The 27,161-nt window shown below is 41.5% G+C and overlaps 1 protein-coding gene across 1 annotated transcript; it reads right to left on the reverse strand.

Annotated features, from left to right (window-relative positions):
• Positions 1-249: 249 nt before the first annotated feature.
• On the reverse strand, positions 250-25,198 carry LOC307138467 (angiopoietin-1-like). The gene is made up of 9 exons (XM_079836782.1): positions 24,463-25,198; positions 11,064-11,216; positions 10,746-10,867; positions 10,424-10,656; positions 9,295-9,422; positions 7,505-7,606; positions 6,224-6,390; positions 2,053-2,183; positions 250-1,125 (listed from the first exon to the last, which is right to left on the reverse strand). The coding sequence occupies exons 1-9, from the start codon at positions 24,784-24,786 to the stop codon at positions 965-967; spliced, it is 1,521 nt and encodes a 506-aa protein (XP_079692908.1). The 5' UTR covers positions 24,787-25,198; the 3' UTR covers positions 250-964.
• Between the last annotated feature and the right edge of the window lie 1,963 nt (positions 25,199-27,161).

Genomic DNA, 27,161 nt, shown 5'->3' on the forward strand with positions numbered 1-27,161 from the left:
CATGAACATTTACACTCAGCATTTACAACGCGGTCAAATGCATTTTGACTACCTCTGGAAGTGATTGAAATTGGTCGAAATTGGACGAGCTCAAAACTTTTTAGACCCCATTTACACCTGTATTTAGGGTCGTCCACTAGTGATCCAATAGACCAAAACGCATCTTAAAAGTTTTAAACAGGGCCTTAACGTACGCCATAGAAGAACCCGTCTTAAAGGCACATCAACATTAATTTCATGAACAGTATTAAACAGATGGCCGTTACACATTTATTCAAATCATATTTGTAATTTGTAATTCTGGAATTGAAAGATACAAATGATACATCAGATCTTTCGCAGCAAGATCTGATGTTTCACAACAACTTTACAGCAACTTTTACTGCACACAGATCATCCTGTAATATTCTGCTTCTAGCAATGCAACATACAGGTATTTTTTCCCACTTACCCATACACAAAATGTAACATTTTCTTTTGTTAGACATGTAAAAATATTATGCAATTTCTTTTTTCTAATTTTATATTAAACAACGGCCATCAAGGCTATACAATTCAACCTCAGAAATTATTCCAGAAACAACATTTACCACAAAGCCATGCAATAATAAATAAATATTATCATGCATATTCCATAGATTGTTTTTCTTTCAGTAATGCTTGTGCTTTTTTCTTGTCTGATTGTGGCATAATAAAAATGTACTTTAGAAACCAATTAATACATTTGCTAAAAGTTGATGACACTGTTAAGTCATGTTCACAGTGGATAGTTCTAGCAACCAACAGAGACAAAGAACACAATGTAAAAAATGAGGAAAAACGAGAAACAAAGAGGAGTTGTCAGTTTGATTTCCAGCACAGACGAGATTAAAATATTTAACTGGTTACACAGCATATAAGCTCATTCAATGTAGGAAAACACCTGAAGAAATCTGAGATGTAATGATGACATATGATTATTTTCTCAAAAGTTTAATGGGCGGATCATCATGGTGGTGGCACGTAAAGAGTAGTTGGGGCCTTTGAAGTAGTGCCACTTGATGCCATCAAGTTTGCCAGAATTTAGTCCAGAGGTGTAGTACCTGCCGTTGAGGTTTGATGGGCCACAAGCATCAAACCACCAGCCTTCAGAAGAACAAAGAAATTAGAGACATGTCATGGATGGATGGATGGATGGATGGATGGATGGATTGAGTGATCTTCAGACATTCACATTATTTCTTACAGGTCAAACCTGCTTGGCAGTAGGCCTATGAGTCTTGCTACTTTTAGGTTTTAGAGCACTTCAAAGAATTCGGACACGGATGTATGTTTCCATCTGCAAGATTAAAACTAGGATAGGGGGACAAAGAAGTCTATATTCTAATATTCTAATAACCCCTGTTAAAACAGCTGTTTTTTGTTTGTTTGTTTTTTGCGATGTAAAAATTAAACAAATATAAATCCTATCAGAACTTTTGCACTTTTAATGTAAAAATCTCAACCTGTGCAATGGCACTGAAAACTAGTGACACATTTTAGAGAAAAAAAGATTAAAATAAAACCTTAAAATAACCTAACTGCATAAGTGTGCACACCCTTTTATAATTGTATTGTATACTGAACTGTGTTCAGAATTAACCAAACATCATGTGAAAGAGTGCACATCTGTGGCTCATTAACTCCAAATAAATATCAGCTGTTCTCGTAAGGTTTTCTGACCTCTTCTTGGTTAAATGGCACTACAGGAGCTATGGACCACAAAGAGTTTGCAAAGCATCAACAGGATCTCATTGTTGAAAGGGGTTGCTCAGGTGAGGGTTAAAAAAATGTCAAAAGCATTAGAAATACCATGGGACACAGTTAACACAATCATCAACAGGTGGAGAAAATATGGCACGGCAGGGATTCTAAAGAACAGGGTGTTCCTCCAAAATTAATGAGAAGACAAAGAAAACTGGTTAGGGAGGCTGCCAAGAGGATTACAGCAACATTAAAAGAGTTGCAGCTCTTTCTGGCAAGTACTGTTTGCTCCATAGATGCTCCCTACACCACTGCTTTTGTGCTACTTACCGCCTGTGAGCATGAGTGCACACTTGCAGATGCAGTTGTCGTTATCCATGTCTTTTGTGCTAAAGTCGGCACCATTTATCACCAAACTGCTCTGCCTGCCAGCTGTACCACTGTAGCTCTTCAGGAATAACCTAACATAAGACAGATAGAGAATAAGAGAGTCTAATTGTTAGTGGCCGTTAGTGCCTGTAAAAAACCCCCCAGCACATTGGATCCAAATGCAGCTGAAGGTTGATTTAAAAAAGACAATAGAAGTAAATTCAGGTCAAAACAAAATAATCTAAACAAAAAGAACTAAAACAAACACGCGCACACACACACATGTTGGGTTTTCATGTTTTATGGGGACTTTCCATAGGCATAATGGTTTTTATACTGTATAAACTGTATATTCTATCCCCCTACACTGCCCCTGCCCCTAAACCTACCCATCACAGGAGACATTCTGCATTTTTACATTTTCCAAAAACATCACTAATGGTGCGTTCACACCGGACGCGGTTTGTGCGATTCGCGCGAGTGATTTACATGTTAAGTCAATGCAGAGACGCGAAATGGCATTCTGCTGCGCGATTCGCGCGATTGAGGCGGCGTGAAGGACGCGAATTGAGCGTTTTGAACGCGTGATTCGCGGGAATCGCTCAAGTTGAAAAATCTGAACTTTGGCGGATATTTCGCGCCACGTTAACCAATCAGGAGCTTGCTCTAGTAGTGACAACAATGAGGAGAAAATCTGTATATTAATATCTGGTTCAGACAATATGATTATCACTGTGATAACATTAAATGACATGAAACACAACCCAGTCTCTTTTTGTTAAATGCAAGTTTATGTTTGATCAATAATACAAAAGTATAAGTAATGTATAACAAGCTATACATGAAATAAAGCAAACAATGCAGTCAAACATTCAAAGTCAGTGCTAGTAGGCTAATGTTACAACTGCAACGTACAGTTATAGCCTAAAAATATAAAGTAATGAAACTTATCTTTGCCCTCAGCCTAAACGATTTGCCAGGGAACAAATTATAGATCCATGAGACCAAAGATCGGCCGTTACAAGACGAATAATAGCTCGAGACACACCACAGAGACATCAGAGCCAGCGGCAGATGGCAGAAGGACTGGCCGAGGAAAGGTTGCCCTCGCCGGCTTTGACGTGCGCTGAGCGCCGCTGTCCGCTGAAGCTCACAACTCCGACAACGGCAGATAAAATGTTCAAATAGGCACTCTTTATATAAATAAACCACAGATTTGAGCTTTAAACAACTACATTATCGACTGAAAAAGTCTTAAAACTACGTTTTGTCACACATTAACAGTAGATTTTAACAAAAAAAAGACATGTAAACACAGCCCATGTCAGCCATTTCTCAACGAGACGAGCTGCTGGCGGAAGCCCTGCCCATGACGCGAATTCGCGTCTGTTGTGCAGTGAATGTCACGCGCGATTCGCGCGAGTAAACTGAAAATGTACACGCGTCCACCTTCGCGAACGCCACATTAGTCTGATTTATAAGATGTTTTCCTCATGGGGACCAGCAAATGTCCCCACAAGGAAGAGGATTTCGGATATTGCCATTTTTGTGGGGACATTTTGTCCCCATAACGTAGGGATTACCAGTCCACACACACACACACACACACACACACACACACACACAGTACATCCACATTGGACAACACCAGACAAAGAACAAGAGAAACACTGGAGTTTATACACAAGCGGTGATTGGCAAATCAAACACATGGGAACAATAAGAGAACTAATCAACAAGAAAAACTACAACTGACTACAAAACATGGTGCAGAACAGGAACAGGAAGTCCACATAAGACAGGAAAACAGGTTGGGATCGTGACAGAGACCGTGGAAGCATGACTGGAAACTGGGGCAGATTGGGGAGCCAAGGCAGAGCAGCTATAGTGGAGTACCAGGGTGGAGCAGGCAGGGTAGGTGGCCAAGACAGAGCTGACGGGAATGAAGACCATCTCAGCGGAGCAAAAAGGAACTTCATTTAGACCCTGGTCCCTGCATTTGAGTACCGAGTACCACCCCAAAGTTCCTAGTTCCTGGGGAAAGTTCCTGCGGTGGAAACATGGCTAAAGATAACACAGAGAGGTTAGAAATGGCCTCTGTGGCCATGACAGAGCATTCATAAGTTCAGGGACGACCTCAGTGGTCATGTCAGGGCACAAAGAGAGTTCATGGAAAACCTCTCTGGTCGTGTCAGGGCAGACAGGGAGCTTGGAAATGGACACCGCTGCCTTGGGATGCTCTGTAGCAGTCGCCACCGCTTCTGGGGGGAACAGGAGAAGTGTGTTCGGCCCAAAAACACAAGATGGCAACTGCCATCACAGGAAGTGCAGATAAAGGTGGGAAGACCTCTGAGACCCCCGGCCTTGGGACCACCGGACTAGGGTGCATTGGGACCACAGGTAACATTTTAATTGCCACATCGACTGATATCATTGGAGGGTCCGCTGCCTTGGATGCCAGCCCCAAACGCCTCTAGACAGCCTTTGTATTAGTCTGGTATGGTGGCCATGACGGGTAGAGACTCTGGCAGGGTGGTCATGACGCCTGGAGACTCTGGCAAGGTGGCCCTGATGGCTAGAGACTCAGGACTTGGGACCACTGAACTTGGAAGCACTGGGACTAATAGACTTGAAAGCACTGAAAACACTGGACTTGAGACCACAAGACTTGGGAGCGCTGGAATCCATGGTGGGCCAAGCTCCACGGCCACAGGAGCTTGATGTGGTCCTTGAGTTCCTTGGCAACGTCGGACAAGTCTCACTGCTGGATCCATATTTGGTCTGGTATTCTTTTGTAATGGTGGCTGTTTTAGTAAAAACAGGACATTGAATTCAAATGCAGCTGAAGGTTTATTTAAACAAGACAATAGAAGTAGATCCAGGCCAGAACAAGTTAATCTAAACAACACCAACTAAAACAAGCACACACACACACACTACATTCACATTGGACAACACTAGACAAAGAACAAAAGAAACACTGGGGATTGTGACAATAATAGAAAGCATTACTGCATCCTGTTTCTTTATTTATTGTTTGTTTGTTTGTTTATTGTTACACTTTACAATAGGGTTAAAATCATTAACATTATGGTATCATGAACAAACCATGAACAATGATTGGTTAATGCTTAGCTAATGTTAATTTATAATCTATAATTGTAATATATATTTTACTAAAATATTTCAAGTCTGTACTAGAATATTGAAGAAACACAGAGTTTGGCTTTTTTGACTGGCAAATAGTCTTTAAATATAATCCCATAAACTGTATAATCTCTCCCTAGCAACCATTTAGAGTACCTTAGCAACCATACAAACACATGAATAAGCCGTATCTCAGCACCAGAACATTGTACAGACATGGCGGTTGGCTCTTGAGAAACCAGCCTGTAAATATCACCATTGTAACTGTGTAGCCACACCCTAGCAACAGTTTAGAGCACCCTACCATTCATATTGCAAAATAAAGAAGACATATTTCAGCTCCACAAAATTGTACAGACATGGTGGTTGGCTCTCTTGCAATCGTGCACAACACTGTAGCATCTGCCCAGTTTTGCCACTGCAAGCCCCACTCACATTTTCTTCCGGAAATGTACATTCTAGTTTATTATGTTATGCTATTAATTTATTAAATGCTGTCAGTCTCAGTAATTTGTTAGTTCATGATACCTAATGCACAAATTGACCACAAACAGCACCATTATAAGACAGTATGTCAAGTTAAAAACCATGTCAAGTTTATGGGTTAAACTAAAATAGTTCAGTGGAGCACAATCAATAGAATAGAAGGTGACTCAAAAAGTATCTTCAAAAAGGTGGTCATGTTGAGCTGCTAAAAAACGATACATGAAGATGTCTGACTGATGTAGAAAAATTGTGAAAACGAGTCTTTTGTAAACGGTCCACAACTTTTAAAAATGCGTCTGGATACACATTCCTTTGCCTTATGTCTAGCGTTTGACTGTTTTTACAACACATATACCATCAAACAATGTTGGGTTGAGTGTTGCAAATCTATGCATTTGGTATGGAGTTGCAATATTATCTGCAAAAAGAACAATGGGAGCTCTCTAGCATGCATTAGAGTTCATCATGACTTTGAGTTTTAATAAATGTATCTCTCTACCTGTAGTTTTGCTTCTCACTACCAAGGTAAAACTTGTCGTACTGGGAGAAGGCCAGTTTGCCATCCCAGTCTCTCAACTCCAGTCTAAGAGTATACGGCCTCTGATTGGTCAACTGGAACACCAAATCATTTCCCAACCAATGTTCTCCAGTCAGACTCCCAAAGCCCTGAAATACACAAACACACACATTTGTTTGATGGTTTAAACACACTATCACGACAATTCAGAAAAATATTATACAATTCAGAAAAATGATGGATAATCTGTATCAATTTGTAAAATCAAAACCCAGGAATCCAAGTTTGGTACAAACTCAGTATGGCACATTCACAAAGGACTACAACTGAAACCAAAGTGCTTTATTTTGATGAGATGTAGGTGCAGTGTATAATGGGCATGGTTAATGGTGATTGGCCAATTGGTGGGTTGGCATCACAATACGTATGAAATTATATCATAAGAAATCATAACTGAAACGGAAGTCCAACCACTTATTCAAATCCTAAACCATACCAAGATTGAAATTAAGAAAAATATATATTTCTGTCATATTATAATTTATGAGTTTAAAAAAAAAGTGTTGGCTGGTCCCAACGGTTTAGGTAATTTCATGTGTTACAACCCTTGTGGGGACATTCAAAACAATGTTACCGGTACTCAATAGAACATTTACTTGGTGTTTAACAAATTCTCCATAACTTTCTTCATACAAATTCTTAATTTGTGTCCACAATATCTTGTTTTGTTTTTTCTTCCCGCATGTCATGTGCGGTGCTCTGTAGTTACTCAGTTTCATAATTCTTAGAATATTTAGTTGGTGTTTGACAAAAAAAAAATATATATATATATTTCAAAAAGACTTAATAGGATTTGTTTTGTGATGGCTGCTGCACTGTATAACAGGGATATTACCCATAACAGGATCAGAATAGTGAAAATTGGCTTGTCCATACTACAGGCAAGTCATGTCCTCTTGATGAGCCAAATCAATCTTTGCGTGTGCCAGACCTGTCACTTCTGGGAGTTATGCCAGGCCTCGATCAGCACTGCTAATAAGTACAAACCAAACTAGTGATTTGTCCTTTCAATACCCTTTGTACATGCTGAACTGCACTGCTGGCTTGCTTTGTTAAAAAAATAATATTCCTTTATATCTTTAATAAGACCTTGTTCGTAATTTCATTCAGTGGAGTAATAAACATCGAATCCTAGAATATGTATTGCCATTTCAGATGTTTCTTAATAAATGATTTGTTTCACTCCTTAGGTCTGCATTTTACCATCTTATACTCTTTCCAGGTCTTGTGGAAGTCCAGCGTTCCATCTTTCCTCGACTGTATGATGGTCCAGCCCCCACCAGCACTTTCCATGTTGCAATAAACCTAGTAGGAGGAGAATTAACAGGATAAGATTGCGGCTTCTGGCATTATACTCCTTAAATTCAGAGATTTAATCTCCATAATTTTCAACAGCGCTTATTAAGGAAGGAAGATTGTGCTTTTAGTGGAAAATGATCATTTGTGCACTTACAATGTAAACAAATCATTTTAAAACCACTCAATGACTTGTGATGATTTACTTCATAAGTAATTGCGATTTTAAGTGGTCAAAAATGCATTGAAATTACTACTACAGACAATTTTGAATGAACTTAAATGTGGATTTTCGCTGGTAGATTTTCTCTTTTTATATAGAACATCACTCTTTCACTAATATTAGCACTGACCAGGTCAAATGTAATAATGGGCATGCCACTGACAGAACTAGAACTCAGAAATAAGTTACGAGGCCAGTGCAGGCAGTGTAAGTTCTGGAGTGCAGCAGTCACCCAGCTGTTACTCTGAGAGTTCAGCCAAGAGTATTTCCAGCTTTTGCCCTTCCTGAGCTAGTCAATACCCAATACAGTAAAGTACTCTGGCACAGATATACTGTAGGCTGATTACTCCAGAAAAAAACAAGCACAACATTTCTGGTTTATGTGCACGGCCATGACTTTATTTAGTGTGTCACCCATGTATTATTTTGTGTATGTTCTACATTTCAAAAGTGAACTCAACAGACATTACTGTGTCTATATGGCCTATTAATTAAAACGGTAACACTTTATGTTACATGTAGTTACTATATAATAACTATAAATTATGCATATTTACATGCAACTAACCCTAAACCAAACCTGAATCCTAACCCTAACCCTATAGTAAGTACATGTAATTAATTAATATTACTCATTACTTAAATGTTTAATTACACTGTAACAAGGACACCTTAAAGTAAAGTGTAACCATTAAAACTTGCCATAACTTGTCATACTGTATACTGAAAAAAAATGCTTTTAAATTTAAGAAATATAGCAAACTAAAACATACTGGCAGCACTTTATCTTACAGTGTCCTTGTTATACATCTTGTACTTACTATACTAATAACAGTAAATTATGCACAATTACAAGCAACTAACCCTAAACCAAACCCTAAGCCTGACCCTAATTATGTAATGCAAATTCATATTACTCTTGTATAATTGCACTGTAACATGGGCACCTTGAAATAAAGTGTAACCACTTACACTTTAAAACTACATTAAAAACAAGTTGCACAAAACGCCCCCACCTGTCATTGGTCAATCAAAAATATTATATGTACATGTTTCTATTAAATGCCAAACCTAAACTCATAAGAAAAGTGATTTTAGGAGTTGGTGATTTCGTATGAATTCAAACAATATAGTTTTTTTTTTAAAGCATGGTGGTCAAGCCCTAAATCCTAAACTTAACACTCATGGTGCAAGCAGATCCTGCGAAAATGTATGAATGAGATTCATATGAATTCGCCACCAATTCGCGAACTGTACCACAGAAAAAGTGTTCAGATTCTAAATGGAATGACAACAGCAAATGGCTTATTTAGGTGTCTCTACACATTAAGGTAGGAGAAGTTATTTTAAAACAAAAAAAAATAGCAGTTTATAAAGTGTGATATATAGGTACACATCCACCATAACACATGATAAATGCAACACTATTGGCCTGACAACTGTAGCTGTGTTATCAGATCCTGTTGAGACTGACCTTATGCATGTCTTGCATGCTAATGTAGATGGTGTAAATTCCACTCGTGTTAAATCCAGCCCGGAAGAGTTCAGCACAGTCTCTGTATTTTATCTGATCATCCATTTGTTTGAAAACATTTGGACTCGCTGCTTCAAACAAGCATGGATAAAAAAGTAAAGACTGTGTTAAAATTTTGCAGAGAGAGAAAACAAAAGGATTTATAAATAGGCGAGCTAACTAACCACAAATACTTGTCGCCATAGTCTTTTGGATATAAAAATATGATGTTTGCTCAGTTCAGTGTACCAACTGAATCCTAAAAGTCTTAAGTGAATGAACCCATCTCTAATATATGTTTTGCTTTAAGTGCTAAGCCTCCTATATCAGTACGTGGAGGTTGAAAGAGGGACGTGAGAAGTGTGCGACTCTGTGACTTTTCACACAGTGTTTCAGATCCAAGTAAAACTTGGCAGCAAAAGAGGTTATTTATGGTCTGCAAGAACCCTGATGTCGGCCAGTCAGATTTGAAGTCTACATGATGTAAAAGCAGAAAAATTTCAAGAAATTAATTATGAGATGTGACTCTTAAAAAACGCTATGGATTAGGGGTTAATTCATACTAGTTTTTCAATGGTGCCGATGCTGATATCTGATCAGGGTATGGTGGTCTATATAAAAGTCCAATAGATAGTAAATGAAAAATGACAATGACACAGTGGAAATTAACTATTGACAAGCCAGATTTTTAAAGATGTTAACGTACGTACATGAGTATACATTCATTTGGTAGCATATTTGGTAGAATATCTTTAAATGATAGCATGGAACCTTGCACATGACATGCAGAAAATAAAAATAGATATTGTGGCCATGAACTAATAATTCATTCACAGGATTTATTAATTTGTGGCCATGTTGTACTAATTCATTCCCTTGTTTTAGTTCAATCTTAGCCATGTTGTACTAATTTGTTCCCTACTTTTAGCTCCTTTGGCCACGTGGCCACAATGTAGCTAAATTAAAATGAGGGAACATATTCTTAATTAATGGCCATGATATCTTGTTTATTTCCCCTGAATGTCATGTGCAGTACTCTGTATAATAGATATAATACTCTGTAAAAACTTAACTTCTCCAACGTGTGTACCTTTGTTCTTGTAGTACAGTTTAAACAGATCTTTGATGGTACTATGCATTTGTAGTTGTTCTCGGTAGAGGGCGCTGTTGTTTGTGACGACCTGCTCTAGATTGAGCTCCAGGCTCTGTATTGAAGAGCTTTGGGATGCCAGGAGTCTCTGAAGCTCTGTCCGCTCACCCTTTATCCAACCCAGTTCTGCATGGTGACGTGCCTCCATGTTATGCATACGCTGCTCTAGTGTACTGAACACAGACACAAAAATGATTAGGACAGAGTTGTCTCCTACAATTACCAGAAAACCAAAAAGTTGAAAAGTGTCAGTGAAAGATACCCTGTTTTGTCCCATATTTGGTTGATCTCAGTGGTTTGCCAGATCAGTTTGTTCTCAAGTTTATTGGAGGACAGAGAGTTTTCCAGTGACTGAATCTCAAGTCTAGAAGTCTGATTGAAAACCTGTTATATAATGACATACAGTATTTGTTGTGTTTTAATGACAAATTAGAGACGTTTCAGTTTCAAACAGTGCCATCAACGCACTGTAAAATAGGGTGTTTCTTATTATAAGCTTGTGGTTTTCCAAGAATACTTATAAGCCAATATTAGCATTTTATGAGGAATGTTTTTGGACATTTTGGATATGCATTCACACCTGTGTCTCCATGTCTATTAGTCTCCTGATGTGTTGGGTGGACTGGGAAAGCAGTTTGCTGCCAAGATCCAGCATGGCTGTCATTTCATGTAGAACACTATTCCGCAGGTGTGTTGTGTCTTTTGTCAGACTCTCCTTTACAAAGACCTCAATCTATATGCAAACACACATAGGCAAAGAGAAAGAATGAATAGGAGCATACATTATTCATTGTGGTCTTATACATATGGTCACATACAATATATCTAAATACTTGCAGCTGTACTTTTGTGGAGATTGCAACTGTATGATATTGAATCAGCTTAGTCTTGAGCAGCTATACACTCTGAATAAGACTGTATTTATTATATTTTACTGTCAATTTTTTTCAGTTTAAAGTCTGGGAACCAAATAGAAAAAACAATGAGGAATCCTAATCATAAATCCTCAAACACCCAGAGTATCATTAGTAATGTCTTTTTGTGAAATATTTTTTTAAATTTGAGGCCCACTACCTCCTTTTTGAGAGGGAATGGGGATAAATACTCCATTGAAGAATGAATATTTATCTGTAAACTCCAGTTAAAATAACAAAACAGCTGCGAGACAAAGTCTATTTGCAATCCCATGTTGGTGATAAAATATAGATGGGTTTGTTAGCTCTGGCAACCTCATACATGAAAACTAAGCTGTGTGCAGTTGTGAGTTAATAAATTGGAAAATGGTAAGGCTTTTCAAAAACCAAATGAAACCAACATGAATACACTTCTAAGACATTTTCACATGTTATCATGGCTAAGTTGAATCATTTTTGATCTGAGAATTCAGAGGCTGCATGCTTCGAATGCTTAAATCGAAGGCAGAATGCATCACAGCTATCACAATTTGAAGGCTCCTTTGAATTGGGCCTACAAATGCATCCTTCTTTCCCTGGGCCGCGAAGGATAGAACAAGTGGATCCTTCACAGCCTAACCTATCCCAAGACAAATTGCGAAAAACGTAATTATTTGGTTTCATCTTACTGAAATATCTAACGATATATACAAAAATAGATAAAGACTTTAAAGCTGTTCAAATGTTCACTTACATCTTACCAAGATTCAGGGCCCTATCATACACCCAGCGCAATGCAATGGCAGGCGCGACGCAAGTGTTTTTTGCTAGTTTAGCCTGACGCAGTTATCATTTTCACGTCCAGCGCCATGTTGTTTAAACAGCAAATGCACTCGCGCCCATCTGTTGTGTTCGTCCATGGGCATGCTGGTCTGAAAATGAGGTGTGCTCAGGCGCATTGTTGGCGCGATGCTATTTTGAGGCAACTGAAATCGACTGCGCCATTAACACAGTATTTTTTGTGTTATTTAAAGGGCGTATTAGTAATATGCACCTTTAGGCGGGTGCACAATGTGCGTTCCCTCTGCTTATTACACACACAGGGACACTCAACAGCACACAAACATTTTAAAATATTAAAAATAACTTAAAATACCTCTCTGAGAAGCATTCAGTCTTTCCGCTCGCAAATTCCGCCATGTAAACAGCAATCTACCATGGTGCAAGCGCAACTGGCTTTTAAAGGGAAAGGGAGATGAGACTCTAAATGGTTTATTGTAGTAGATTTGGCCAAAAACACACCCATGACTCATTAAGAGACTAGGTACAACCCTTTTAGACCATGCGCCTGGCGTGTCTACCATTTTTTCCATCGTTAAACTAGCAAAATTCCCCCTAAGTGCACCTGCGGCATGCGCTTCAGACCATGTGCTCAGATCGTTAAAATAGGGCTCTCAATTATATAGATTTTTATTGTGTACATAAATGGACCATGGTGAACAAAGTATCTATTTTAAGTATCTAAGTATTTAGGATGGATAGTATACAAATTTGGACGCAGCATTGGTTCGTCCTTTGCAGACTTCGAGGGCGTGGCTTTTGAAGTCTGCGTCCTTCAAAGGATTCAGCCTCTGAAGCTTTGACACAGCTTTTGATTTCTGTTTTCCTGTTCCCTGTTTATTTCCTGTTTCCTTTGTTTCCATGGTTTTTTAGTAGGCTATGCCCTCATTTGGTTCTTCACCTGTGTCTTGTTTAGTTAATTGTCACCCTATGTATTTATACCCCTCACTTGCATCAGTTCATGGTCGGTTATTGCCTTTGGTTATGCAAAGCTGTTTAGCTTGTGTTGGTGGTGTTCTCTTGTCTGATTTTCTCATTTGTTGGATTAAATGCTGCTGCAGAGATCCCTGTTTATACTGTACCTTCATCTTCTTAACACAGCACTGTTACACGTGTGTTTAGATTAGGTTTTTAAAAGATTTTAAAATAGACTTTAAAAGTGATCACTCTTTTACACATCATTGATTCATCATAGTTCAGTTCATACAGTCAAAGATTATTGAACATATTTACAAATGTAATGATATTATGACACTTCTGCTTATTCTTAGTCTTCCATCACAAAGATAATTTGAGCACATCCCACAGAGTACAGCTACAGTACTGGCACAATCTCTGGGTTCCTTATCAGCACTTTATACAGTGTTTACAGGAAGAGATATTTTCAGCTGCTCTCAGTGAGATGGAGTCCAAGATGTATAAATACTCACTGCATTGAAGTGATAGCTGTATGTCCTCTGGGCCTGGAGTGTATAACACTCAGCTGAAGTGTTGTAACAGGATGTGTTTATCTAGTGCACTGCATCCTAGTAAGATTGTTCTATGGACCAAATAGCCACAGGCAGAGATTAAACAGGTCACAATCTTCTTTCAGAGCAAACGATGAGGACAAGAAGACTTTTCAATGGGTCAAGATGCAGACTCAGAAGCATTAGTGTTTACTTTACTTGTACTATGCTTACTCTTAACCCCACCCATTAAACACTTTATTCCTACTATTAAATGCCCATTACGCACTTTATTTCCACTTTTAGAATATTTGCTTCGCAACTCCAAGCTGATATGTAATGGTTAAAAGGGAGAAGAATGGGTTCAGTAAAAGGCAGTTTTTGTAATGTTGTCATGCTTAATCAGAAATGGTGGGTAGAGTTAGTGTAAATAGCCTCTGCCAATAAGGCAGTCTATTTGCACTTGGTGTAAATTGACACTGGGATAAAAATATAACAAGTCATATTTATATCTTATATTTCATCTCAAACATGCTCTTCAATGCTGTTGTCTCCTTAGAAAAACAAGTGCAATAATGCTGAGAAATTAAATTTGAATTTAAATTGGTTTTGTTTGAAATGATGCCATGACTTAAAGACCGTTTTGTTTTAAATGTATTTATTTATTTATAATATTTTATGCAAATTTTGAAATGGTTTAGATTATTAAACAATAATTAATACTAATTAACACTAATTCATACTTTTATAGTGGGTTTTCATGGATTATGGTTAAAAGTCTAGGTTTCAGACAAAGGTAAAACACTAAAATTTAGAAATAAAGGGCATTTGAAAAGAATCAAAAACTAAATTAATGTATCCAAAAATTAAGTTTTAATGCAATCATCATATAACAAAAAGAATGGGAAAAAAAATCTCTTAGTTTAATAAAAATCAACTACTAAAAATTAAGAGACAACCAGAACAAAACGCATCAAACTGCAATTATGTACATTGATTGAAGAATCCCAAAAGAAAAAAACCTATTGCATGTCAGGTGGATTTGGTTTTGGATTTTTTCAGACCGAAAATATGTTAGAAATAAATTATATGATCAATGTTATATTGAATATTAAATTTTATTAACATATGTTTTTACATTGCTTTAACTCATAAAACTAAGTTAATAAATGTTACAACTTATAAGTTAAGTTTGATAAGTTATACAAGATTCAACTCATTTTTTAAAGTCAGTTTAATGCAATTCAAGTTGAAATGACTTAAATATCCAAGTTGATTGTACTTAAAAATTTATGGCAGCAACTTTTTTTTATAGTATACACATACATTGGAAGTATGAATGTTTATTTAATTTTTTTTCATTAATAATCAGTCATTAATCTGAAGAGAACTATGTCCATTTTTGTTATAAAATTGGGCATTTGCTGTGGTTTTTCAATCTTCAGTCCTCTGATTTTACATAGAACATGCTCCCTAAGGGATGGCTGAAAGCTCACATAGCACTCACTGCTAGCTGGTTTGACTCACTGGGATTTGAAGTTTGGGAATTGGGGACAGAGTGTGTTTTCTTAGTGACAGATCATGTCTCCCCCGTCAGTTAAGAAACACACAACCCTTCCAACTGGGTTGCCTACTCACTAGAGAAAGCTCAGACGAAGCACTTAGGAATGCATAAAATCAATTTTGAAGGTGAGGAAAGAGCCGTGTCCGTTTGAAATCAAGAGGGAATACAGCAGTCCAGTTGTGCATACAAAGATGAGAAGCACATTCTCATTGGTCTCATTGGTCATTGCAAGCTCTTGTAATCAATACGTATTGTAATCCCTTGTACAACAACAACAACAACATTTATTTATAATTTAAACACAATATGGATTGATCCAAAGTGCTGTACACAATATGGATTGATCCAAAGTGCTGTACAGAGTACAAAGCAGATCTACACAAAAATAGTTACAGGTTTTCAAACGCTAAAGAATAAATTGTAAATTCTAAGTACTTATTGTGGAAATAATATACTTTAAAAGAATATACTTAGTTGTGAACTGAATGTAGGCGAAATGTTTTTGGACACTTATTTTCATTTAATTTACAAATAAATGAAAATGTATTATAGTTTAAAATTATATTAATGCAATTAATTTAACTTGAGAGTGCTTTTTTGACCCACGTAATTACATCATTGTAAGATTTGAAATATGCTGAAATTTGTGTATGTGGTTTTGCGTATTCCCTATTTACAAAGATAGTAATACCTGGCATTTTTGATGGAGACATTTTTTGGTTTATAAATCATACTAAATGATGGTTTGTTCGTTTGTTTAGATTTTTTTTAATTTTTAGTTAACAAGTTAATGTCACAAGCACGCCAGGCTCCACCCTCTCCCAGACACAACGATCACAGTCCCCCGAGTACTGATCACACACACCTGCACGTCATCATCACTGCAATCACCACCTGCACTGAAGCCTCACGCACGCACTCAGTCACTGTCGGGTTATCGTTTACACATGCTCACGCTAATGCTTGCTTCCACGGACTCACCTGAATTACCTACCTGTTCTCCCAAGTCTCCTGAGTGTCTCCTCGTCTCGTCTCCTGGCTCCCTGTCTCCATCGCTCCATTGTCCTGTCGACCTACAATCAAGAACGTATAGTATTACCCATTGTCATCACCATTCTACTTCCACATCAGTATCAGACTTCCACTTCTGATACTCACCACATCTGCTCATTTCCTGGTTCTGTCTAATAAACCCTGTTTACATCTGCCATCTGCTCTCCGTGTCACCTCTGTTTGTAACAGAATACCGGACCAACACCGCACAGCACCAGGATGAGCACCCCGGATCCCTTCAAGGAGCTCGTCGACGCTGTTTGGCGAGCTCTTCCCAACAGCACACCTGCACCTTCACCAGCGAGCACTTCCGGGAACAACACCACTGCTTCTTCGCCCCCCGGGTGCGCCAGTCCCATGGCCAGACCGGCACCCTTCTCTGGTTCGGCGGAGGATTGCAACGGATTCCTGCTTCAATGTTCGCTGGTCCTGGAGATGCAGCCGCACCTGTACCCACATGATCGCGCCAAAGTGGCGTTCATCACCTCGCAGCTATCTGGTAAAGCGCTCCAATAGGCGGAATCTCTGTGGTCCAACGACAGTCTTCACACACTTTAAGGAGGTCTTTGGAAAACCGTCTTGGGATTCGTCGATCGGTGAACAACTCTACCACCTGAAACAAGGTACATTTTCTGTCAATGAGTATGCCCTCCAGTTTCGGACCCTCACTGCTGCCAGTGGGTGGAACGAGCAATCCCTGATCACAACCTACCGACAGGGTCTGGATCCTTGGATGCGGCTGCATCTCCCCGCATACGAGGACACCATCGGGCTTGAACGTTTCATCCAACTCTCCATTCGCTTCGCCACTCATATGCAGTCTTGTATCGAAGAACACCAGGGCCAGCCGTCATTTTCTTCTTTCCTCCACCGACCAGATGGTGTCAGCCCTCCAGAACCTGCCCACGAAGCTATGCAACTGGAAAATTCCCGTCTGACAGCGGCTGAGCGGCAGAGGCGGCTGACCCAAAATCTCTGTTTATGCTGTGGTCTTCCTGGGCATTACATCTCAGAATGCCCAGTCCGTCCTCCGCGTCCCATGGTGAGTGCAATCATTCCTTCACTTAATACGATGAAGCCACTCACCACTACTGTAAACCTTACTGCTGCTGGTATCTCCCTTCCAGTTACTGCCCTCCTCGACTCTGGGTCAGCCGGGAACTTCATTCTCGGGCACCCTCTGCCGCCAGCTCAAGCTCCACACGACTGCTACTCCGACCATCTACCAGATCCAGTCGATAACCGGGAAACCCCTCAGTCGGAGGCAGGTTAGTCGCTCCGTGGGCCCCATCAGAGTGCAAGTGGGAATCCTCCACATGGAGCGGCTACATCTGCTGGTTCTGGAGGAATCCACCGCTGACATCATCTTAGGGCGCCCATGGTTAGAGCAGCATAACCCAGTCATCTCCTGGAATACAGGAGAAGTCCTGAAGTGGGGCGGCAGCTGTTTCCTGGACTGCTTCCCATCTCCACCGATACGTCCCTCTCCTCATTCCCAAGATCTCCCTGTCTGCGCCACGTCCATCGAGAGTCCAGTAGAGAGACGTTCGGTGGATGTTCCCTCCTGCTAAGCCCCCTTTAGTGATGTCTTCTGTCCCCAACGGGCTTCCAAGCTGCCTCCCCATCGGCCATGGGACTGTGCCATCGATCTGCTGCCAGGTGAACCAGTGCCCAAAGGTAAAATCTATCCCCTCTCAGTCCCGGAGGAGAAGGCAATGGAGGATTACATCAAGGAGGCACTGGAGCAAGGTTACATCTGTCCATCTACTTCCCCTGCTACTTCGAGTTTTTTCTTTGTGGCAAAGAAGGACGGAGGCTTGCGGCCCTGCATCGACTACCGAGCACTCAACAACATAACAGTTAAGTTCAGATATCCCCTTCCTCTCGTCCCAGCTGCCCTGGAACATCTCCGTGGTGCCACTGTGTTCACGAAGTTGGACCTCCGCAGCGCGTACAACCTCATCCGAATACGTGAGGGGGACGAGTGGAAGACCGCCTTTGTCACGCCCACCGGCCACTACGAATACCTGGTGATGCTCTATGGACTCGCCAACGCCCCCTCCGTATTCCAGGATTTCATCCACGAGGTGCTCCGGGAGTGTCTCCACAAGTTTGTGCTGGTCTACATCGACGACATCCTGATCTACTCCCGGAGCCTGGCCGAACATCGCCATCACGTTGCGGAGGTCCTCCAACGCCTGAGGAACTTCCAGCTCTACCTCAAAGCCGAGAAATGTTCATTCCATCAGCCCTCAGTGCAGTTTCTCGGCATCAACATCGACCGCAGTGGCATCTGGATGGACGAGGGCAAGGTGGAAGCCATCCGATCCTGGCCAAGCCCCTCCACAGTCAAAGAATTCCAAAGATTCCTTGGCTTTGCCAACTTCTATCGTCGCTTCATCCATCTGTACAGTTCCATCGCCAGTCCACTCACCAGTCTTCTACGCAACAAGCCCAAGTCTCTGTCCTGGACCCCATCTGCAACCGAAGCCTTCCAGACCCTGAAGACCACCTTCACAACTCCCCTCCTAGTCCACCCAGACCCAGATCTGCCCGTCGTCGTCGCCTCCACCACCGAAGTGGGAGCGGTCCTTTCTCAGCAGCAGGGGAACCCCAGTCGTCTCCACCCATGTGCCTTCTTCTCCCGCAAGCTCAACCCGGCGGAGGTGAACTACGACATCGGGAACCGCGAACTCCTCGCCATCAAGCTCGTACTGGAGGAGTGGAGGCACTGGCTAGAGGGCGTCAAACACCCCTTACTAGTACTTACTGACCACAAGAACCTGGGGTATCTCCGAGAGGCAAAACGTCTTAATCCACGCCAAGCTAGATGGGCTCTATTCTTTACACGGTTTAACTTCAACATCTCCTATCGACCAGGCGCCAAGAACATCAAGGCGGACGCCCTTTCCCACATCCACAGCCCTGAGGAGAAGTCAGAAGAGACTGAGCCCATCATCCCTACCCAGTTATTCCTTGGTCCTATCTCCTGGTCGGAGGAGACCCTGCCCTCTGCCAATGCCTCCACCAACGTGCCGCCGGGTTGTCCTTCGGGCTTGCAATTCATCCCTCGAGCACGACGCACCCCTATCATCCACTCCTCCCCCACGTCACTGGGCACTGGTCACCCTGGGATCAATGAAACCCTCTCACTGCTACGTCAATGCTTCTGGTGGCCCCATATGTCAGCAGATGTCAGAAGGTACGTGCAGGGATGTAGGGAATGTGCCATGTCAAAAAGTCCACGTCACCTGCCAGCTGGAAAGCTCCATCCTCTGCCCGTTCCCAACCGCCCTTGGTCACACCTAGGGGTGGATTTTATCACGGATCTCCCAGTCTCAGACAATTGTACCTGCGTCCTCGTAGTGGGAGGAGACGGCAGGACTTGGAGAACCGGTCCACCACTACGAGGACGCAGGTACAATTGTAAATTGGATTACCCACTGCCCTGGAAACTGCCGAGTTGATGTTCAATCACATCTTCCGCTATTATGGTATCCCCGTAGACATAGTATCGGACAGCGGTCCCCAGTTCATCTCCAAGGTATGGAAGGCCTTTTTCTCCCACCTAGATGTGACCGTCAGCCTCTCGTCAGGATACCATCCCCAAACGAACGGGCAGACGGAACGTAAGATCCAGGAGATTGGCCGTTTCCTCCTACCTTCTGTCACGGCCACCAGGACACCTGGAACCAGTTCCTAGGATTGGCGGAGTATGCACAGAACTCACTCCGTCAGCCTACCACCGGTCTTACCCCGTTTCAGTGCGTGCTCGGCTATCAACCTCCCCTCTTCCCATGGTCAGGGGGAACCCTCTGATGTCCCTGTGGTTGATTACTGGTTCCGGGAGAGCAAGAGGGTCTGGGACTCAGCCTAACATTAACTTCAGCGGGCCCTTCGCAGACACAGGATGACAGCCGACCTTCGCCGCTCAGAAGCTCCTACATTCCAGGTTGGGCAGAAGGTCTGGCTGTCGACCCAGGACATCAGACTGCATCTGCAGTGCAAGAAGTTGAGTCCCAGATTCGTTGGCCCCTTCACCATCCTGCAGCAGATCAACCCCGTCACGTATAAACTCCAACTCCCACCTCAGTACCGGATTCACCCCACATTCCATGTGTCACGCCTGAAACCACATCACCCCACTGGTTCTGTTTCCCCAGAGCGTGGCGTTACCCCGAAGCCCCCTCCTCCGCTTCTCCTAGACGACGGCGCGGCATACCAGGTCCAGGAGATCTTGGACTCCCGGCGTCGTGGTGGTCTACTCCAATACCTAGTCGACTGGGAGGGGTACAGCCCAGAGGAGCGATCATGGGTACCCAGGCACGACATCCTAGACCCGAACCTACTTGAAACCTTCCATGCTTCTCGCCCAGACAGACAGGCGTCTCGAGTAGAGGTCGACCACCACAGCATCGGGGTCCTTGGCCCTCAGGAGATGCCGTGGAGGGGGGGGTGTCCTGTTAAGTTCATAAGCATGCCAGGCTCCACCCTCTCCCAGACACAACGATCACAGTCCCCCGAGTACTGATCACACACCTGCACGTCATCATCACTGCAATCACCACCTGCACTTAAGCCTCACGCACGCACTCAGTCACTGTGCGCTATCGTTTGCACATGCTCACGCTGATGCTTGCTTCCACGGAATCACCTGAATTACCTACCTGTTCTCCCAAGACTCCTGAGTGTCTCCTCGTCTCGTCTCCTGGCTCCCTGTCTCCATTGTCCTGTCGACCTACAATCAAGACCGTATAGTATTACCCATTGTCATCACCATTCTACTGGACTTCCACTTCTCATACTCACCACATCTGCTCACTTCCTGGTTCTGTCTAATAAACCCTGTTTACATCTGCCATCTGCTCTCCGTGTCACCTCTGTTTGTAACAGTTAACATATTTTGAACGTTTTCTGTGATGGGGTTTACGGATATTGTTAGGGTTAAGAGATTATTTTGTACAGTGCATTTTGTACAGTATTAAAAATCATTATGTCTATGGAAAGTAAATGTATGGCAATGCATTTATGGCAAATTGAAATATTGTAATGTGTTTGGTTTCTTTTTTACTGTGTTCTAACCCTGTTTTGCCTGCCTGAGTTCCTAGTTTCCCTGGCTGTTAATTAGTTTCCACACACCTGTTTCTCTTCACCATGATTACTAGCCCCATGTATTTAAGCTCTGAGTTTCATTATGTTCATTTGTTCAGTATCGTCAATGTTTGGTTGTTATATTTTGTGAGATTCTCCTGCATGTTCACTTTTTGGACTTATCATTAAAGACTGTTTTTGTTTCTCTAATCCTTCTTCGTGCACTTTATTACAGCCACTCATGACAGAATACCGGAGCGCAGAAAGGAATTTTGCTGCTTTTTTCTTTCTTTTTCCCCCTCTCCCCCCTCACATATGTACCTAAACCCACCATCTAACTGCTCTACCTCGAGCAGAAAGACTATTCCCTGGAAGACCACACCAGAGATTTTTTGAATTTGCCATGCCAATTCAAGGGAAAGGTCTATAGATGATTTTGCCTTGTTTGTTGAGTGGGTGCTGGTGAACAACGGATCTGATTTCACCATCTTTCCAGTGGAGGACATCATCAGCCCCACTCCAGACCCAGCACCCAACCAGCCATCACGGACATGACGCTAGAGCCCACCGCAGATGGAGAGCTAGAGCCTGCCACGATCACAGAGCCAGCAGTCAGGACTGAACCAAGGATCGTCCCAGAGCCAGAGCCCAATGGATGGTCTGACCAGGTGTGTGAGCCGGCTACATCGTATGATGCCATGGAAGTACTTGTGGAACACAAGGGCATTGAGGAAAGCCCTACCCACATTCCCACCATTTAGGGTGAGCTGCAGCTTGCCTCTGCAAATTTTTAGGATATTTTCCTGATACTTCTGTCCCCGCTGGTCCCACTCATCTCAAAGTCTCCAGTGCCACCACTGGTTACGTCCAGCTCAAAGTCTCCTGTGTCAAAGTCGTCCAGCTCAAAGTCTCCTCAAGAGGATCCCCTGACTCTGCCTCCAGCTGTTGATCCCATAATTCTAACTCGGCCTGTCAACCTGTCGGCTCCACCTGGGACCCTCATACTTACTGCTCCACCAGACTCCCTCGTACTTCCAGCTTCACCTTGGTCAGTTACTCTGCCTGCACCATAGACTTACGGGACCTCTGCTACACTTGTCGTTCAGCTCCATCGAGCTCCGGCTTCACCTTGGTTCTCAGTCATACTGACTCCACCTCAGTCCTCTGGCACCCTAGCTTCACCTCGGACGCTCAACACTGCGGCTCTGCCTGTGCCTCCAGGATCATCGGTGTTGCCCTGTTTTGCTGGTTCTTCTTCTGTGCCAAGGGCTCCACTTCCATCAGCCTCATCTCTGTCAGGCATTCCCCTAGAGTCGTCAGCCAAGTCTCCACTATGGCTCCTCCCTCCCTCAACTCCACCGTGACCATTGTCCTGGATGCGCTTTGGGTCCCCGCCTGGCTACTCCTGCTCCTAGTTCCTCCCTGGCTCCTCCCTGAAGGATACAACAGATGGATCCTTCGCAGCCTTGCCTACCCCAGAATTAATTTCATGCCAATGACGGCAGGATTTTTTTGAGAGAAATTGCCAAATTATACTTTTAAACATAATTATTGGGTTTCAACTTACTCAAATATCTAATGTTACAAATGTAAAAATAAAAATAAACTTTAAAGTGGTTCAAATGTTGACTTATATCTTAAGAAGATGCAATTATATATCGTTTATGCTCTTTATTATATACAGAAATGGACCATGGTGAACATATTTAGACAATTTGTGAACCCTAGTTTGTTTAAAAAGTCCAGTACAAACATTACTGCCGCTTGTCAACAGCAGCTGTCACAAATGCTAGGCAACAAGAACAATCCCCTGTAGGTTAGACGGTCCCATTTAACAGTGCTCTTTCCAAGTTCTTCGAAGGATGCAGCCTCTGAATTGGGACGCAGCTTCTGTGTTGCCTGCCTGAGTTCCTAGTTTCCACGTCTGTTAATTAGTTTCCACACACCTGTTTCTGTTCATCTTGAACTCGTTCACTGTGTATTTATGTTCTAAGTTTCATTCTGTTCCTTTGTCTGGTATCATTAATGTTTGGTTGTGAGTTATATTTCGTGAGATTATCCTGCATATTCCCATTATTGAAGTTATAATAAAGAATGTTTTTGCTTCCTTACTCCTCTGTGTGCTTTATTGATACAGATAGTATGTATGAAAAAATTTATGAATGAGATTAAACAAATTCATGTGAATCCACCAACGCATGAAATACACTGTATATTTGACATTAACAGTAAAAAAATAAAACTAGCTGCTGTGCTTGCCAGAACTTCACAGTAAAAAAAAAATACGGTAGAAACATTATAAATTGTACAGATTGAACTTAAATTATCATAAAATATCATAACATATATATTACATTGACATAAATAATGTTAATCTACCAAATAAATTCAATTATTTTTTACACTGAAATTATAAGATTACTTGTTCTTTTTACATAAAACTGTACATTTAACAACATTTTACTGTAAAATTACTTGAATTCCCTCCCCCCCACACACATTTTTTACTATATAGAGTAAGGGAATTTGCTGTTAACCAATAACCAATATTACTTTTGTACAGTAAATAATTTTCATGGGTGTGTGTTGCAATAGACGGTAACATGAAGAGCATAAAATGAGGCTAATCAAATCATTGACTGTAAAGCTGTTCCCCAAAGTAATGCCTGATACTGAGAGACTGAACAGGCACAGAAATTATGGATCTGGAACTGAGTCTAAAGTGCTTCATTCTTATTTATGTGAGCTCTGCGATTAAAACCCACTTTACAATGAACTCATATGTAGCTAAGATAAACTCATTCCACAATATTCCACAATTTATTGGTGCATTAAATGTGCCTAAATGAAATGGATATCTATTTGTATTGTCTGACACCAGTCATCTTCAGGATTTGGTTATTGTTATAAGAGTTTTATCCTTATCTTTCCAGGTTTTCCCACTGACCGAAAGATTACATAAAAGGTTCTTCATGAAACAATAGATGCTAATAATGAATGTTTTTTTTTAAGAGTGTGTGTGTGATCCGTTCACTCTCCACTCGCAGTGCTTTGGTCAACAACAGTACATTAAATTACATGTTGACCTACCTTTTGAATCCAGTGGGTGTAATTTTCCATTGCAAGCTCCAGGTGTTGGATCCGCTGGTTTAAGTGGCTTTGCTTCCCCTGTGGATATTCTTTCTGGACACTGTTACCTTCATAATTATCATCATGTTCTTCTGACCAGCAACCAGTCCTGCTCTCCTCAGGTTCTGGCAGTATGAAGTTGTAACTACATTCTCCATGCTGAACAGAGTTTAGATGTTGACTTCTGCCACCAGAAACATCTGTTAATTTGTCCACAGGTGAATCTTCAAGGCTTGATGTCCTCACCAGCAATAGAGTCAGATGCAGAAGAACAGTGATCTTCATCTTTATGGCAAAGCAGGTAGAGACTGCCAAATCTCCTTTTATGGATTAAGTGAACGATCATCTCTAAATAAATGCATTTAGGAAAGGTCCATCTTAGCATACAAAGAAGAAAATTTTTCCAGACACTATCATTCCTGTGAATGAGTTGACCATAAAGACACCAGTCCTCTGTCCGGCTCCAGTACCATAGAACAAGTGATTGCCACCTCTGTCTCCACAGGTATGTGTGTGTGAGCGTTAACAGTGGGTTTTGTAGACTGTGTGTTTAGAAAAGTATCTACAGATGGCCGCTCTGTGTGTGTGTGTGTGTGTGTGTGTGTGTGTGTGTGTGTGTGTGTGTGTGTGTGTGTGTGTGTGTGTGTGTGTGTGTGTGTGTGTGTGTGTGTGTGTGTGTGTGTGTGTGTGTGTGTGTGTGTGTGTGTGCGTGTGTGTTTTAAAGGAGTCTGAGTGTTGTAAGAGTAAACTGCTGGCAGACTGTGAAAGAATGTGAGTGAGTGAGAGAGAGAGCGCGCGCGCGCGTGTGTGTGTGTGTGTGTGTGTGTGTGTGTGTGTGTGTGTGTGTGTGTGTGTGTGTGTGTGTGTGTGTGTGTGTGTGTGTGTGTGTGTGTGTGTGTGTGTGTGTGTGTGTGTGTGTGTGTGTGTGTGTGTGTGTGTGTGTGTGTGTGTGTGGTTTAGGTATACCATACTTTATATATATCAATACTCAAGGATAATCAAAATATATGGTTGCCTGTAAAGTTTAGACAGGGGTCCTTCGCCTATGGCATCAAAAATGTGAAATACCTGTCCTCAAGATAATTACATATTAAATACATATTGTTCATTAGTTTTACTTACAATTTCAGTCGATTTACTCACTGCCATGAGGGCAAATGTGAAGTGTGTCCTTGTTTTTTTGTCAAGGTATTTATGTGCAAGCATTTAAAGTCACCATGTTTTTTTTATTTTGTGTGCCCAAATAATCTTGGTGAAGGTGGTAAACAGATTTGGCTTGCTGTCTACTTTAGAGGGGCTCGGAGAGGATAATCTACCCGAGCTCCGATTGCCCCCCTATAACAGGCAACATTGTACAAAAAGGAGGAGCAGGGGAGGAGGTATGCTGCAAGAACTAACAACTGCTGGTTTTATACCTTGGTATTAATTGAAAGATTAGATGGGCGTACTCCTCCCGAAATTACGTTTAATAACTTCACTTATTGAATCTTGGGTTAGCCTTTATTTTATGGTGTCATTGTAACAGTGTAATTATATATTTAAGTACTGAGTAATATTTAGTAACTACATGTACATGTATAGGGTTAGGGTAATATTAGGGTTTGGTTGGGGGTTAGTTGCGTATAATTATGCATAATTTACTGTTATTACTATGGTAAGTACATGAAACATATGTAACAAGGACACTGTAAAATAAAGTGTTACCGAATATTACAGTATTTGTAATAAATTATCCGTACACATCAGGGCAACCTGTCACTCACATGAGATCCACCAATAGCAAACCACAACCATACTAAACTACTATGAGCTATTCCCTGCTTTCTTTTCATTCAATCCCCTGAATTCTCAGGGTCAGATGGAGTTTTCTGGGTTAGCTGTCAAATTAGCTTAACTCGGAGGGATACGCTTTTTTAATGCTTTATACTTCTTCCTGATGGTCACAGAGGACAGTCTGTTGTCTGCACTTCATCCTGTCTCAGAGGCCATTTGACAGGCCTACATCTTCTATCTGTGTTATAATAACTGTCAAAACACTATGATCTAGTTTCCTGGAAAAAATGGAAAGTCTAAAGGACTGAAGAATTTTAATAGTCATTCTGTTCGGTAACACTACAGATGTTTGCTCATAGGAAATGTGCCTATACTTTTTTTTTGCATTAAAAAAAGAGTACAACAACATCAGCATACGAACGTACATTTCTGAAATATGGTCACATTGTCTTCAAATATAGGTGGAAAAAACCTAAACCTTGGCGTGTCCAAATCCACTTTTGCTAGTTTAACGATGAAAAAAACGGTCAGTGCGTCAGGCACATGGTCCAAAAGGGTTGTACCTATTCTCTTAATGAGTCATGGGTGTGTAATGGGCGTAACGTGCAATAAACCAATCAGAGTCTCATCTCCCATTCCCTTTAAAAGCCAGTTGCGCTTAGACAATGGCGGATTCACTATTTACATGGCAGAATTTGCGAGTGGAAAGACTGAACGCTTCACCAGAGAGGAATATTTAACAATCTATGCGTGCTGTTGCGCGTCCCTGTGTGTATCAAGCAGAGTGTACGCATGTTGTGCACCCGCCTATAGCCGCATATTACTAACGCGCCCTTTAAATAACAAGAAAAATACTGCGCTATTGACTTTAGACCAGGTTTTTGTTG

The sequence above is a fragment of the Gobio gobio genome, assembly GCF_949357685.1.
Source record: "Gobio gobio genome assembly, chromosome: 15".
NCBI lineage: Eukaryota > Metazoa > Chordata > Actinopteri > Cypriniformes > Gobionidae > Gobio > Gobio gobio.